This window comes from Scomber japonicus, chromosome 3, assembly GCF_027409825.1.
Source record: "Scomber japonicus isolate fScoJap1 chromosome 3, fScoJap1.pri, whole genome shotgun sequence".
Lineage (NCBI taxonomy): Eukaryota > Metazoa > Chordata > Actinopteri > Scombriformes > Scombridae > Scomber > Scomber japonicus.
In genome coordinates, this window is record NC_070580.1 from 30,548,552 (window position 1) to 30,565,300 (window position 16,749).

The following is a 16,749-nucleotide window of genomic DNA, read 5'->3' on the forward strand; positions in this document are numbered from 1 at the left end:
TTCGTTTCAGCGATTTCCAGATGTTTATGTGATTCTTGACGATTCTTCAAATTGGCTTCTGAGGTCCCTTAAAACTGGTTTCTAGCATCCCCCCCAAAAGTCTCCCCCATTTCTTGGATTTCCAGTGTTTTCTGGGTTCACTTAAACATTACAGTATTTGAGATACTTAAATGTTCTGGGATTACAAGAAGTTTGTGCTGGTTTATTGATATTCCTAAAGGTTTTCTGAGATTCCCTTCATCTCTTGCTTGTCTGTAGGATTCCCAATTGTTTCTAAGATTCCCTAAAATTCACGTTAGTTTCTGGCACTAATATATTCCAGTGGTTTCTGGGATCCCTTAAAGGTCCCATTGGTCTTGGTAGTTTGTTTGATTTCCAGACGTTTGTGATTCCCATACTTCCATGTTTCTACAGCTGTTGCAGCCTTGAGAACAAGAAAGTGTAGATGACTGTTAATCATAGACTGTGGAGGTCTTGAACATTATAAACAAATAAAAATCAATTTACATTTGCAGATAATCATTAAGGAAATGTAAGTATAAAATTATGATTGTTGTTTTATGCCATTTTATTCCAGTCCAGGGTCTAGGGACGGCTACTTTGAGATGGGTCTGGATGATTCGGTTGAGGAGTCGGTCTGCTCTACTTCCTCCTCGCTCACCGCTCCTCCTGCAGGGCCCGGCGACCCGGTGGAGCTGCGTGAAGGGGAGGAGGAAGAGGAGGAGGAGAATGAGGAAGAGGAGGAAGAGGAGGAGGTGCAGGTCCGCAGGGTTCTGTGGTGCTACTGTCTTCAGGTGAAGGAGGAGGTGGAGCAGAAGAAGGCGTGTCTGGTGCTGACGGACCGGCTGCTGGGTCTGCTGTATCTGTCTGAAGATTTCACGTGGACCAATCAGGACGCAGGTAAACACACAATCAGCTTCATGTCAGACTACTTGCAAACAAAGCTGTGGTTGCTGCTTTTTGTAAGACAATGTTTTAGAATAAAAAGGACTGGAAAAAACCCGATTTTAATTCCAGATGTAGTTCAAAAGCATACAGTAGAGCCAACATTAACAGTTATTTGAGTAGTGGATCATCAGAAAATGAATCAAACTGTTAAATAGTTAAGTAATTGTTGAAGTCATTTTTTCTGTCCAAACATTTCTTAGTTTCAGCTTCTTAAATATTAGGATTTCATGCTTTTATTTAGTTTTATATGATTGTATAATAATCTGGGTTTTAGGTTGTTGACTGAACAAAACAAGCGTTGTGAAGAGGGCACCTTTGACATTTAACTGATCACTTTAATCAGCAGTTTGATTGATGATGATGATGATAATGAAAATAATTACTTGTAGCTGTAACACAAACTAAATTACATGTTTCATGGTAGACGTGCTGTGCTATAATGATTTTGGTTAAACTTATGAGTGATCTCCTGATTCTCTTCTCTTCAGACCAGCAGCAGAGTCCGGCCATAGAGGAGGTGCTGTCCGGCCTGCAGATGGACCTCCTGCTGCCTTACTCCCACCTCCTGCTCTCCTCACCAGCTGAGCTCCCCGACTCCTGTCTCGCCTTCGGGCTCCGGGACGGTCCGACCCGCTGGTACATCTTCTCTGAGGCCAACGAGCTGCGGCAGACCAGGACCGAGCTAACAGCGGTGATCCAGGTCAGAGAGAAACACATGAGTCATTCTGAGTCTCTTTTTGTTTATGTTTTCTTTAGTTTTCTATCACTGTAGTTTTTTTTCGCCTATCATGCATCAGTCTGAATTCTTTCCATCATTGTGTCCACACCTTAAAAACAGCAATCCTCTCACTTGTTCATGCAGGCAGCAGAGTCTCAGGCTGATCCAGAGCCTCTCAACACTCCTCAACTACTCCCCCGCTTGCTTCTAAACTCCTGGGAGCTGGAGGAGAGTCAGGCTGCTCAGGGAGGCTACACTGCCCACCTTCTCCCCCTTTCCTCCTCTTCCTCCTCTTCCTCCTCTTCCTCCTCTGCACCAGACACCCACCCCCTCCTTTCAGATATCTTATCTAAGAAAGAGGAGCCCACACTCCCGTCTCTCTTCTTCCTCACCCACCGACAACTCTGGGTGTTGAAGATGGATTTCAGAGAGCTAGCAAAAAGAGAGAGCAGCAGCACTGACCTTCATCACCCCTCCTCCTCCTCTTCCTCCTCCTCCTCTTCTCTGTCCTGGTGCAAGCTGGTCCGTGTGCCCCTCGGCTCTGTGGTGCTTCACCCCAGAGAGAGAGATCATCAGTTTGGGGACAAAACTAGCAGCACGTCCTGCCTCGACTCAAAACACCACCACAGGTATAGACGTAGTGATCAGATGAAAGGATTGATGGTCTTTTTAAATGTTTTTGTGTGTTCTTCTTCATTCTGGTGTCACTCAAAGATTAATCCCATTGAAAATAGACCAATAAAATTTACTCGCATGTATCTGATGTTCTCATATGTTCCTGTTCTGTTCTTTTCTTGCTTTTAAATGTTGTCATATCTGTATTTTAACCACCATGTTGTGTCCAGGAGGAGTCACACCGTTGAGCTGCTGCTGGGTGGTCAGAGGCTGCTGCTGCTCTTCCCTCTTGCCCAGGACAGAAGCTCTTTCCTGGAGGAGCTGAGCCAGCGGAGAGCCTCTCTGGAGGGGCTGAAGATGGTCGCTCTGCCCCGACCCTGCAGACAACACACTCAAGGTGAAGACAAACTACCTGTTAATAAACTCAAACTGAGAAGTGCATTATCCTGCTTTATTCTTCCAGTTTGTTTGACCCCTTGTCGTTGTGTTGTCAGGCCGACACAGATCCAGAGACCAGTGCTGCTGCACCAGTACCAAGAAATCTCACAGCTCCAGCAGGTACAACTCTTCAACATTTCTGTTTGGTTCAATATAAATTACTTTCTCTCCACATTACTACAGAATACTTCTTATGGCTGTGCGCACATTTACAGCTGCATGATAATATCACAGTTATACTTTGACAACAGCTACGTGTAATTGTACGATGTAAAAATTCACCAGTATTGTTAAAAATAGGGAAGATAAATCCAGATTAAAAAAACGTGGGTATTTATACCTGTAACCTCCACTGGATGAAATTTACCCGTGTATAAAATACATTTTATTTTAGTTAACGTTTAAACCTTTTAGGTCGCCAGGCAGTGGCATTTGGAGTGTGTGATGGGACAATTGTGTCAAGCAGTAATTAAATTATAAAAAGAGCAGCAGAGACCTACAATTAAACCCTCGCCAAGTGCCTGAAGAGCAGGAAAGCTATCTGTGGAAAATGCAGTCAGTGCAGTGTGTGAGGGACACGTATAATCACGTGTTGAAATGAAGATGATTTAGTCGACTCATAAACCTTCATTGTGTGTAAAACGTATTCTTAGTTAGACTATTTCATTCATTTTTGTTTTGCCATGCTACCGTTTAGTGTTTATAGGCTTTTAAGTCAAAGTTGCCTCACTCTGTTTTCATGAATGGACCCAGAAGAGAAATATGTAGGTCTGTTTGCATTATGATGTTATAAATTTAAAAAAAGCTTTAATAGTTACCTCAAGTTTCTTGGTGATGTTCTCTTATTCATTCATAGTTGAAAAACCTAAATTAATGAATAAATGGGTGAAATTGTGCGCTTGAATTTGTCATATAAATATCATTACAACATTAAATCACCCGTAAGTGTTAGTTATTATTGTTATTATGGGTCATTACTGTCCATTTAGGCCAGTTAGGCTTTTACTTTGGTAATTTAGATGGATTGATTAACATAGATTGTCCGTCATGTGATGAATGTTGTTTTAAAGCCTAAAAATATCACGTAAATATTTCCTCCTAATTCCCATTTTCAGTGTCATTTTAGACTGATTTATACTGACGGTCATGTAAAGCGATACATACAACAAGAGAGGAGCAAAACACAGGTGATGATTAAATAAACTCATTCTGTGACTTTAGATGTTATTTTGAAGGTAATGCTTTAATACAATGACAACATTTTTTTTTTTGTTTGTTTCAGAAATATGTTAACCAGGTGCATGGATACATTTTACCTACTGGCAGTTTTAAGTATATAGCAACACCTGGTGGTTTTAGTGTTAATGTTGCACAGTGTGACCCAGTGTCACATTGTACTAATAGCTGTTATCTTTATGTACTGATGTTATCAGGTCTCTGGTGCAGATAGATGTTAATTAATCTGCACTTAATTACAGAACTCTGGCATCAACATTATAAATATAATTGGCTGATATCCATAATAATCCTAATTTTATTTACATAGTACAAAGTGCTTTAACACAGATATAGCAGCTACATGTTAGGTGATGATAGGAAATGTGAAAGATAACATAAAAACAGAGTCTCCATTACAAAGAGAGCACTGAGTTTTATTTTTGCTCTGTAAAATGTTCTGCTTAGTACATCTCGGTCACATTTTTTCAAGAATTATGGGATCCTCATCAAAATGTTTGTTTATGTAATGTGTTTATGGAAAAAATGACTTTTAAAATACATTACATAAAAATACCTTGATTGGTCAGACTGTAATTATCCCTTGTATCAAATTTCATCCAATTATTTTTTTAGGGTTTATTTGTTTATTTTGGTGTGCAAACTGTTCTTGAAGCCAGCGCATTACTGCCTGGTGTTTTATTACTTTATTCCAGCCAGGAGTTGCACCTTTGTTTCCATTAAATGTTGTATTGTGGTATTCATCATCAACACCATGAACACAATAAAAATCAAGTAATTATAGCGGCTGGGACACTGTGTGACTGATTAAACTGTTTTCTTGATTGAACAAGCTGACAATCAGTGTCGTGATGAAAGAGGCACAACTTTGTCTCAAGGCTAAATGGACTCTGTAGATATAGTTACAGTCTGTACAGTACATGCAGATAATCCTCAGAGACCTGACCCAGGAGGAGTCTGTCATGTCCAAATTATCTTTAGTCCAATCAGGTCTGATAAAGTCCTGTTTTGTTGCAGGTTTCAGGTCCGTGTGTCAAATTGTGTGAACATGTCTCATACACAAGTGGACATGAGTGTGACCAGCGCCAATCATCAGTTTGAGTCAGATGGAAAGTGAAAATTGAGAAGTGCAGAAAAAAGGATGTACAGATTCTCGTTAAATGGTGGAGGATCATGCTGCTTTGAGCACTGATGTTCTCTCTCTCTGTGTCTGTTCTGATCAGACCTGTGAACTGAAGACCTCTGAACTGGACTACTAAAAATATACGTGACTCATTAACCCAGACTCACCTGATCTGATTTTTCACTCTTCTTCTTCTTCACTGGCTTCTTTAACTGGCTGCATTTGACATCACAGCTTCACTTCACAGCATCTGCCAGCAGAAACTTTACAGAAAAGCAGCAGTTTTATTTTTATTTGCACCCTGAAAGCACAGTGTAACTTCTTCTTCCACTGCAGCTCTGCAGCGATAATTAAAGATGACCTTATTTCTCATATTTTTATATTTTCCTCACATCTCCTCTCTCCTCCCTCCTTTTTCTTAGCTGGGACTCCTCCTCTCTGCAGGTTGAGGAGAACCAACCTTCCCCGCATCTCAACCCGGGTCTGTCCCCAGGATTGAAGCTCCTGGCTGGGCTCGGAGGACAGCAGCTGTTGCCTTACTTTCACAGATATATAGCACTGGTAGGACACGCACAAACATTTCTGTTTTAGCCCCAAACCTCACCTTCCTGACAAGTGTTTCCCTTCCCGTAGCTGATTAAGGTTTAAAAAATGTTATTAAATGCTTCCTGTAGGCCGAGGCCAGGACACAGAGAGCATGTAGAGTTTGGAGTCAGGCTGAGACACAACAGTCACGTAACACTGAGAGAAAAGTCAGCTCAAACTACAAACAGGTGGAGAAAAGTTAACCTGCTCGCGTTCCTTGATTTCTGTAGAGAGAAACTGTCAGTCCCATAACTTAAAGTTTGTGTAAAGTAAAAATAAATATATGTTCTGACATACCACAGAAAAGTGTGTTGTTAACCACCCTGCCAAATTTGAATGATTAAAAAAATCGCCAAATATATGAAATTAAGCTTCAAAGTTGTGTAAAAATCAGCCTCTTTCTCTGCTCCCAAACGCTGTCGGAGTGCCCGCCGAGTTCACTGAAACCCCGCCCCCTACCAAGTGTCACCTGTCAATCAAAGTCACCACCTCTACCAGAAACCATAGCCAGAAACATGGACGCTACATGTGAGAGCTTTCTGCTGCTAACTCAGCTGCTAGCTCGGCGGCTAACTCGTCTGTTAGCTCGGCGGCTAACTCCACTGCTAGCTCGGTGGCTAACTCGGCTGTTAATTCAGCTAACTGTAGACTGTAGTAGTAGTAGTAGAAGTGTACTGTGCACTGAATATATTTATACCTCTACAGCAGCAGGGGCGGGTTTGATTCAGACCCGCCCACTAAATCCTGAACACAGAAATCTTGAAACACAGTTTGTGAAGCCTAGCTCCATAATTCAATCAATCTAACAATTCTAACAATCTAAATGGTTGAAATGGAAGAAAATGTCTGAATTCACTTTACACAGTCTTTAAGTCACTTCTTCTCTGATTATTTTTGGCCCATAATGGTTCAGCCTCTATATGGTCCTTTTTTTTTTTTTTTAAACTCCAGCTTCACATCTAGTTTTCTTTTCCTACTTGTTATGTTCCAGTCTGAGGCGGAGGAGGTGAGACAGGTCCTGTGGCTGTCTGTGGTTCTCTACAAGTCTCCAGAGACTGAGCTCACCTGCTATCTGCTGCTCTCCAACGACACAATCTACTTCCTGTTGGAAGACTCCGCCTCCACACTCGGCCATCACTCAGGTAGGATGAACCGACGTGATTGGTTCAGTCAGAGCGAGAAAAGCTCATATTTAAATCTGGTGATGTAATAAGAGACAAGGCTGCTTTACTTACACTGCTGCTGCCTGATGCATCCTTAAGTGTTAAGGTACTTCATTATTTTTAACTTCACTACATTTATCTAATGCACGGAGAAATAAACTGAACCTCTCCTGCACTGCTACTGCTACTAAATCTACTGCTACTCCTTTCTTTCTTGCTACCACCACTATGTAGAACTGCCTCTGCTATTTCTTTCCATCTTTTCCATCTTTACTTCTACTTCTACTTCTGCTAGCCTTGTACAACAACTATCATAGCTGCTCCTTAAACAACAACTACTACTTTTGGTCATACTGTTTCTTATATACTGTGTTATATCTCATCTTATTTCTTTTTAAGTTAAGTTATCTTTACTTTTGTATACCTGTGTTTTCATGTTACTCATCCCTTTCTTGTGAATCTCAGGAGCATCTTTCGAGAATTTCTTCAAATTTGGCCCAAACATCCACTTGGACTGAAAGATGAACTCATTAGAAGTATCTGGTCAAAGGCCATTGAATAATTCAAATGCTAATGATGAAAAGGTTTCACACACGCATGTCTAATAGGATAAGATGATGAAGTGATAACATTTTATATCCAAAAGGTCAAAGGTCAACACCATAACTCAGGGACATAAGGGGAGATTTAAACCATATTTCATATCTTTGGTGCCCACCTTAAAACTGTGATGATTGTTTTATTAAATTTCTCTATAAATATTACAGTCTGGATGTAAACTGTACTTTTACTAGTTGCAACATTACAGCCTCAAAAGGGTATTAAGTGCTACTGTAGACTTTGAGGTTTGCTAAATCTTTTCTCTCCTCCTGTATGTCATTTATGTGCTGCAACTTTTTTCCTTGTCTCCGAGACAGATTTCTCCCTGGTGGAGACCAATAAAAAGTAACCTAAACCTTATATCTCTTCATCTCTCTGTCAGTGTTGGATATAACGGATTCTGGAGATCCAGACGTCTGTCTGTGCTGCTGCCTTTCCGTCAGACTCTCTGAGCTGCTGTCAGTCAATGTGGGACTCTTCGACCAGTACTTCAGAGTCGTAGGTCAGTGAACGTAGACACATCCACTGTCTGTAGAGCTCACGCATGTTTAAATACTAAGCTTAATGCTAATAGTCTGTGTTGCTAATATTGATTCTCTCTGCAGGTCATTCGGCCGATCACATCGTCTGCTGTCTCAGCAGGGACAGTTATGGGACGGGCGTCTTCCTGCAGGAGCTGATGTCAGCTCTCAGTCTGCAGCAGCAACTTCCTCCTCCAGAGCCGTCAGATCAGGACTTTTACTCTCAGTTCACCAACACAAACACAGGTAACCACATTGGAATTCTGAAATTTAACATCAAATCGTGCCTTAATAATCTGATTGTCCTGCGATCATCCATCCGACGCTCTTCCTGCTACACTCGTATCTAACTCATCGTCATCGGCAGGTGTTAATCTGATAATGACAGGCGTGAATGTGTCTCCCCCTGCAGGTAAGATGCATAACTACGAGCTGGTCCACAGCAGCAGGGTGAAGTTTATTTATCCCAGTGAGGAGGAGATGGGAGACCTGACCTTCATCGTGGCAGAGAGGAAAACTCCGGCCAGTGCAGCGTCCTCATCCTCACGCTCCTTCAACGTCTTGCTGTACCTGCTCGTCTTTCAGGTGTGAACTTCTTCCATTTTGCAGTTTGTGGTTTTAGGAGGAGTTAATATTTGTACTGTTGACTGTTTGAACAAGAGTGCATACATCCGTCCAGCATTTCTGCTCAGAGTCTCCGGCTGTAGTATGAACTGTCAGATACAGTCGGTGAGCACAGCCTTTGGTTCTGGTCCATGATATTAAACCTGGAAACTTGACTGAGAGAGTAAGACCTAAGAGCCGTCCACACTGAGAATAGTAACTATGACAATAACTATAAATATATAGCTTTAAATATCGTTATAATTCAAGTTGATGGCGGAGTTAATACCACACCTACAGACCTGCCAACATATACCAACATGGCACCTTAACTGAAATGTTTCCCATTTATTATTCCCATTGACAAATTATTCTAATCTCTTTTATCACTCATCACAGCTAAGGATCTCTGCATCCTGCACCTGTCTCTGACTCACTCTCATGCACCTAGATGTCAGGAGAGGAGGTGGAGTGATCATTATTTAGTGAGCAGTGTCTATTCTTTCACATTTATAATCAGAACAAATGACGCTAAATATAAATACTGAATATAAATACAACTGACTGTAAAGTATCAGTCTGTGAAACTGGAATTTTACATATTACAAGCGGAACGGATTCAACACTGAAAACAGCGCTGAGTGGATAGACTGATGTCTTGGGTTTTGACATTGTAAAAGAAAGAGTGAGAAATAGCAGCGTGGTGTGAGTGTGTGTCAGTATTTGGCACCCGAGGCCAGCCGCCTGTATTACCTTGCCAAGAGCCGGCCGTGGTGTGTACATTGGCGGTGGGTGGGCCTGGCCGGTGTGGTCTTTGGGGGATTGTCCCTGGATTCAGGAGGGGTTTGCACTCATCTAATTATTTCAAGGTGGCAGGTCTGCGCCTATAACAGCAATGATTGATGAGAATAATATCGTTGGAATCACTTTCAGAGCGATTTGTGATAAAAGCATTCAACCATGAACTCTTGTGGTTTTCCTGTGGTTGACCTTTTACTACTCTGTGTAAGGCTCATTAATAATTGGCTGTAGATGGCCGGAGAAGCGCAGCGTCAGTTCCCACAATCAGTGCAGCCAACTGCTGTTCTTCCCAAAATGTTTATGCCACACAACTCCCCTTCACACTACAACCCACTGATTTAACATCCTGTTTCTGTACAGATTAAATAAGATACATTGTCCGTTAGTGAGCTTTAGCTGTGTAGTCTTTAACTTTGCACATTTGTATCTTTCAAAGTGTTTTTTGTATTTAATGCACCATATTCAGTGATTTTATATTGGATCAAACGACTACTTGTATATAAACAACCTGACTTTTCTTTCAGTGCATTTTTCTTTTGGTTTTCCATCCTGATACTTTACTGTTTTTTTGCACTCAGATAAACCCAATGTTTGCTTCGTGCTCACAAAACAATAGACAGAAAACAGAAAACGTTAAAGACTAGCAGGTGAAGATAGTGAACAGCTACAGAGTTTTTTTTGTGATATGTGAAACGTGGTAATAGGAAACACGGTTTGCTGTATCACTGCAAAAGGTGGCAGTAATGCGTCAGTGTGGTCAAAGTTTGTTTCCTCTTCCCACAAGTGGTCAAAAATGATTACAGGCTTAAAAACCCTGCAATTGACTTCGTATATAGTGATGATTTCTTAGCTGGATTTGCTTTGTTTTTTATTTCCAGAGATGGTATTTGTTCCTGTTCAGATTAGTTGTTTTTTTTATTTTTTATTTTATTTTTTTATTGTTTTTGGCGAAATGCTAAATATCTTTTTTTCTTTTTTCTTTTTTTAAGAATAAAATGGGCTAGTGGATTGAGTTGGGGAGGGTCCATCATGTCCAGGGAGTGTTCCTCCATACTTTCACAAAGTTCATTTAAGTCCGAGCATTGAACTCCAACCAGAATAAACATATCTTGTGATACAGTCATCACAAAGTAACATCTCTATTTCTTCAAATCTATTATTACCCTTTATCATGTGTCAGGGAAAATCTTTCCATTTCCATTTTTACTGCTCAGCCATTTCCTAAAATTATTGTTTTTTTGCTACTTTCTAATAATATCTGTAATAAACATCTTTTTCACTCATTCCATCTGGTATGTTTCCTAGATATATAACACTGACACTGAGATCAAGCTGTAAGCACATAGTTGATCTGCTAGCTACTATTACATCTATACATACATCTACCCAGTATGAAGTGATATTAAGGCACTCCCAGAATATGTGTAAGTGGCCAGAGGACATATTACCATTCCTTCTCCAGCACTGTCTGTGTTATAGTGTTGGTTTTGTAAGCTTTTAATGTTTGGAGTGATGAAGTACCTTTTTAAAATGTTCCTGCAGGTGAACTCCCTCCACAGATCTGATCCACAGGTGGTGGACTGTTTCCTGCAAATATTTAACCAATCATCTTCAGTTAATTGTATGTTAGCTTATTTCTGCCATCTTGCTTTAATGTACATTGTAGTAAGACCCCTGTCTAATTGTAGAGTGGAATAAATGATTTTTTACATGCATTAGTAAATATCCCGATCAGGCTCATTCCCTCCTCTCTGTAGACTTTAATGTTTCTTTCATGATGTGTCAGTTGGAGATATCTGAAGAAGTCTTGTTGTTTCTCCAGATGATAGGTCTCAGAAAGTCGTTGAAAGGAGTCTAATCTAGTGTCAGAGGAAAGTTTGCTGTATGAGGTGAAACCCAAAACTAACTAGTGTTTGAATCTGCTGTCCAGGTCGGCTGGTGTGAAATCTGTGATGTAGGCTAACTAGCATTTCTTTTGAGTTTTCTGTGCCAGTTGTTAAGAGAGGTTACAATCCAGTTAGTTATTTTACTTTAACATTTTTTTGGAGAGTTTTTGGACCTTAAACCTTAAATTACCTGATCATTAAAACCAAAGCGTTTTAGAGCCAAATCAAAGGCCTTTTCAGTGTCTAGACTCAGGGTGGCCGCGGGTCCTTAAAAAGTCTTAAAAAGTCGTAAATCAATTTTCATGAAAATAAGGCCTTAAAAAGTATTAAATTGTCTTAAATTCAGATTGCTTGGGTCTTAAATATTTGAGTCTCGCCGCCGCGAAAATGCGGGCAATCTGTTTTGTTAGGTCGAATATTTTTTCTCCGGTGCTGCGTTGTGCTGCGTTGTCTATGGTTCGGTCAGAGCGTAGTCTACTGCGCAGCTCGTATTGCGCAGCTCTTGATGGCGTAGGGTAAAGCATCTACAGGTGGGCCTAATTCAGCACTGATAGCCACTCGACTTAAACATGGGGAAATGCAAGTTCAATCACAAATGGCTAGACAGGAATGAATACTCTTGGTTACGATCGGTGCCTGGCAGTGTGTATGAATCCTGAAAGGGCCTGAATTTCAGCGCGGGATTGCGGGTATTGCGCACAATTTAATTGATTCCCGCAAATCCAACACTTATAATGCTGGAAATTCCCGCACACATTTACAGCGATGTATTAATGTTCAACCAACGTCTGCAGCGGGCCGGAACCGCTGTGTCCGACTGTCTGACTGCGACCCTGAACACACCTGTAGCTCTCTGCACCTCCCGCTAGCATAACAGAGACAAGCTAACAGTGATATTAAGTTTAAGGAACTAACACAGACCGCTGGTTAAAACATAAATCTACATCATCTGAGGAAGAACCTGCTCAGAAAAAAACAGCGGAGCCCGCAAAACTAATGAAAACAGCTCCATGTGATGTCACCATTAACAACGTTAATCCTCAGACAGGTAACTGTGACGTTACTATACACTATGCTGTGGTGCTGCGCGTTTTATCAGCTGATGTTACACAACATCAATTTTAAGTCACTCAGAGGTTTCTCATTCAACAGACCTTAAGAGAGAGAGTGAGGCATTCAACAAAAAACATGACGCTACTGAAGCTGAATATAACTACTTAACTGTATAATACTAGATAACTTGTAATTACTATAAAATATAGTTCAGAGAATAAGTTAACTACATAAAATAGACTCACTGGCTTCCAATCTAATTTAATCCAATACAGCAGCTCTGCTATAAATTCTACATTTATGAAGTTTATACATTTTTTGACAAGGTGAAAATTCAGCTTTATGTTCATTATTGAGAGATTAGGGTGCATTAGCCTATATTGAAAGGTGTTCCTAATATTTTGTCCACACCATTAACATACATGAGGAGTCACACTACCACCACTTAGTACAGCCGCAGTAATTTAATTTAGGACAGTGATGACATTTTTGTGATCTTTTTGCATGACACACATTTAGCCAATGTTCTTAAACTCAACCGTCATTTGTCATTTTACCATACTGTCAGTGTGTTTACTTGGAAATATTACTGTATTTCCATCGTACGTTTGGTCTTAAATTTCATTAAGAAGTGGTATTAAAAGGTCTTAAAAAGTCTTAAATTTAACTTGTTTATACCTGTATACACCCTGAGACTAATAACTGTGGATTCCATGTTATTATGTCTCATATGATAACAAATAAGTTATTTTAAACTCATTAAATAATTATTATTCTCTTTCCTTGCCTTGTTCCTCTCCTCCAGGTCCAGATCCCCAGCACTCTGTCTGGCCAAGGCTCTGCCCTCACAGGTCCTTCCTCCTTTTCTGGCTCCGCCTCCTCACCTGTACTCCAACCCAGGACTCTGATCCTGACCAGCACCGATGTGTTCCTATTGGACGAGGACTACATAAACTATCCGCTGCCGGACTTTGCCAAAGAACCTCCTTCCAGGTGAGCACACGGGAACGTTGCCCCTCTTTAACGGGTGAGTCAGTGAAGAGAAGAATTACTTCCAGTGACGGCCTTTCAATCAGGAGGCAGGTGAGACTTAACCCAATATCACAATATCCTCTCATAATTAGTCTCTATACATAATATCTGAACCACAAATACCTAAACAGTCATTAATAAATTGGCAATTAATCCTGAATACAGTATTTTTGAAAAAATATGAGTCAAACACTCAACAAAAATGTTGAAATATTTCCATTTATAAATATATTTTGGCCCACATTAGGAAAAGTCTTCAAATTTCTGGCTAAAAGAAACATTTTTAAGGTATGCTTTCTTTTTTCTCAAATGTAAAACTGCATCAAATCAGACCCTGAACGGTATGTAAGGGTTAAAATAATGAATAAAATCAGTGAAACATGTCACCTCCCCTGAATGCAGCAGAGTCGGAAGTAGGCAACAAGTAAAGAAACCCTCATGTTTGAGCTCGTCTGCAGCAGGAAAAGAGGAAGAAGAGGAGACACCGACTGGCAGACGAAATGCTGTGTGTTTGACGTATAGACAGATCTGAAGCTCTGAGGGAAAAAGCTGCTGAATCAATATTCACTGAAACCTAAAACAGAGAGGTGAAGCATCGACTGTGAGGGAGAAACAGTGTTTGTACTTATTGTGATATTTATATTTCCTGCTACATTAAGCTTTAAAAGCAGGACAGTTTGGTAAACAGATATGCTTGAAAAGTTCCCTGTAATGTTTTGTCCTGTAGTTGTGCAACATGATAATTTAGACTACGCTTTTCATTATTCAGTCTGACATCATGTTGATAAAAGCTGTTTTCTGTTTGGAAGGAGGATTATTTTACTCTGACAAACAGTATTGAGTTACGTATCTCTCTAGTTGCTAGGAGCTTTTGTCTTTTTGATCAAAAATTTGCTGATTTAAGTGTTTTTTTTAAATCAACCAACAGCAGCACCTCAGAGAGTTGATGCTGAAACAGAAGCGTCAGTTCTTCCAGCCCAGAGGCAGAGCAGATCTGCCGCATCGCTCTCCACCAATAACCCAAACATTAACTGTGTTTCTCTACAGGTTACAAACTCAAGTTGTTGTTTAAGAGGAGGCTGTTCCAGTGTTTTCACTGATTTAATCAAAAAATGATATGAAATTGAGTTTCAAAGGGCAGATACAGATCCATTACAAAATATCTTGAACAGCCTGAATAGTATTCATAAACTTGAAAATGAAAACAAATTGGCTTTGATATTTAATACTGTTCAGGGGCAAATTTGACCCATTTTTAACATTTGAGAGCTGTAAAAACACCATATACACATTTCTTTTAGCCAGACCTCTCCTAATGTGACCCACAGGATACAAACATGGAAATAAAATGCATATTTTTTTATATTTGTCTTGCTGTTACACATTTTTATATATACAAATGTACAAGTTTGACCTGTGTTTATTAAAAAAGAAATCCAAAATCAACATTAAAACATGTTGTAGTCATCATATTCTATCAAATGTTCTCCTGAACCATAAAATAGTGATTGTTAATGTCTTTCCCCCCCCCCCATAAGATTAATCAAACATGTATTTATGACTGATGGGGGAATTTATGAATGTTAATTGGTGTAGAGGCTAACTATGAGTCAGAATATGAACAGTATGTAAGGGTTAAAATAATGTTTAATAATAATCAGAGATCAGACGGGTGCTGGTCAGATGAAGGAAACATGAACAAATCAATGAAGATGCACCAACATTTTAACCAACTTCAAACTTTATATTGGTATTTATTTGCTTATTTATTTAATGTGAGCCTGATCAAGCACACACACAAAGCTCTCCTCACTCTTCCATTTTTTTTAAACTAAGGCTGGAGCTGCTTTTGTTGTGAGGCGAACCCTTTCATCTATTTGAATTATTATTGTTGTTATTCATTTTTATCTTATTATCCGAGGCCTAGTTTATGGATTCAGGAAAATGATTTTAATTGAACATCCACAGAACAGCTGATCATAAATTACAAAACATGTCAGTCGAGTTCTGTTGTGTGTTCAACTGAAGTGACATCTGGGGTGTTATTATTAAACATCCTCATCATCCTCATCATCTTCCTCATGTCCTCCTGCAGGGAGCGGTACCAGCTGCGTGAGGCTCGGAGGATCCGGGACTTAGACCGGGTCCTGCTGGGCTACCAGACGTACCCTCAGGCTCTGACCCTGGTGTTTGACGACCTGCCCGGCCCCGACCTGCTCTGCCACCTCACCATGGACCATTTTGCAGCCGGAGGGGAAGAAGCCTCACTCAGGGCGGGTGGAGCCAGCGGGGGCGCGGAAGGCGAGGTCCAGTGGTGCGTCTTCGTCCCCGGAGCAGACAGCAGAGAGAGACTGATTTCACTCCTCGCTCGCCAGTGGGAGGCGCTCTGCAGCCGGGAGCTTCCTGTTGAGCTCACCGGCTGATTGGTCGACGGGGGAAAACAGACAGATAGATGACGGTTCAGCACCTTGTATATCGGTGGGAGCTGATTGTTTACAGATGGTTTTATTTACTTGTTCAAAGGCCTCGATATGCTTCAAGTGCAGTTGCGTAGCGTCACCTGACCACCTCTAAAAAGGTTTCCAGCTGTTCGTACTGATGGTCCGTGAATCATTTAAACGGGGATAGATGTGCACCTTTTTTAGACAGTCCAGTCAGAAGCGTTCATGTTGGGTTGCTCAGATCACATAAAAATAAGTTATAATAACAAATATTTATCATGAGATCAGACAAATAATTTGAATTGTAGATTTTTATTATTTATTACAATCAAAGTGAAGTAAAAAAAAAAAGAAGTGATCTGAAAGCCGGAAAAACAGTCGACTAAACACTGCCAGTGTGGATTACCCTTTATAACTTTACATTTTCTAGGTTAGCAGGAGAGTTACACAGGGTTAGGGTTAAGTAGTGCTTGATGGATGATTGTGTCTTTTTTGCACATCCTGGCATTGAGAGAACAAATGAAGCACACTTTCAGTCTCTCCTCACAGACGTTTATGGTTGTTCATGTGACAAGTGGCAAAGGTTGTGTGAAGAATAATAATAAAACAAAAACAGGGTGTGAGCCAGTTCAATTCCTGTGTAAAGTTGACATGATTGTTAAATTTGCTGTATCAGATTTTGGTTGCAAAACTTGGGTGGATGCAGATCTGCCAATTCTGCTGTTGGGAAGGGTGGAAGAGGAGGAGGAGGAGGAGGAGGAGGGGTGGTGGTGGTGGTGGTGGCAGACGCTGTTAAACAGTTCAACAAGCACTTTGTTTTGAAGCATATTGAGGCCTTTGGTCTTTATTCTTACAGATTGAAAGGGATGTGGCGCCGCACACACACCGTTTGGTGTCTGCCATAGGAAAAAAAAAAGAAAAACAAACTGAGGGTAGGTTTACCCAGCGGACATTTGACTGCCATTACAGACAGTAGGAGGGGCCGT

At 40.5% G+C, this 16,749-nt stretch overlaps 1 protein-coding gene across 1 annotated transcript in view; it reads left to right on the forward strand.

Moving 5' to 3' along the window:
- The window catches only part of nisch (nischarin), a 29,580-nt gene extending 13,487 nt beyond the window's left edge, over window positions 1-16,093 (forward strand). Inside the window, exons 17-28 of the mRNA XM_053316514.1 lie at window positions 578-900; window positions 1,437-1,648; window positions 1,811-2,295; window positions 2,512-2,678; window positions 2,776-2,839; window positions 5,501-5,639; window positions 6,655-6,805; window positions 7,809-7,928; window positions 8,032-8,193; window positions 8,360-8,532; window positions 13,096-13,283; window positions 15,418-16,093. Of these exons, the coding sequence (XP_053172489.1) occupies window positions 578-900; window positions 1,437-1,648; window positions 1,811-2,295; window positions 2,512-2,678; window positions 2,776-2,839; window positions 5,501-5,639; window positions 6,655-6,805; window positions 7,809-7,928; window positions 8,032-8,193; window positions 8,360-8,532; window positions 13,096-13,283; window positions 15,418-15,745 (2,512 nt within the window). The 3' untranslated portion in view covers window positions 15,746-16,093. The remainder of the gene's footprint in view (window positions 1-577; window positions 901-1,436; window positions 1,649-1,810; window positions 2,296-2,511; window positions 2,679-2,775; window positions 2,840-5,500; window positions 5,640-6,654; window positions 6,806-7,808; window positions 7,929-8,031; window positions 8,194-8,359; window positions 8,533-13,095; window positions 13,284-15,417) is intronic.
- The last annotated feature ends 656 nt before the right edge of the window (window positions 16,094-16,749 follow it).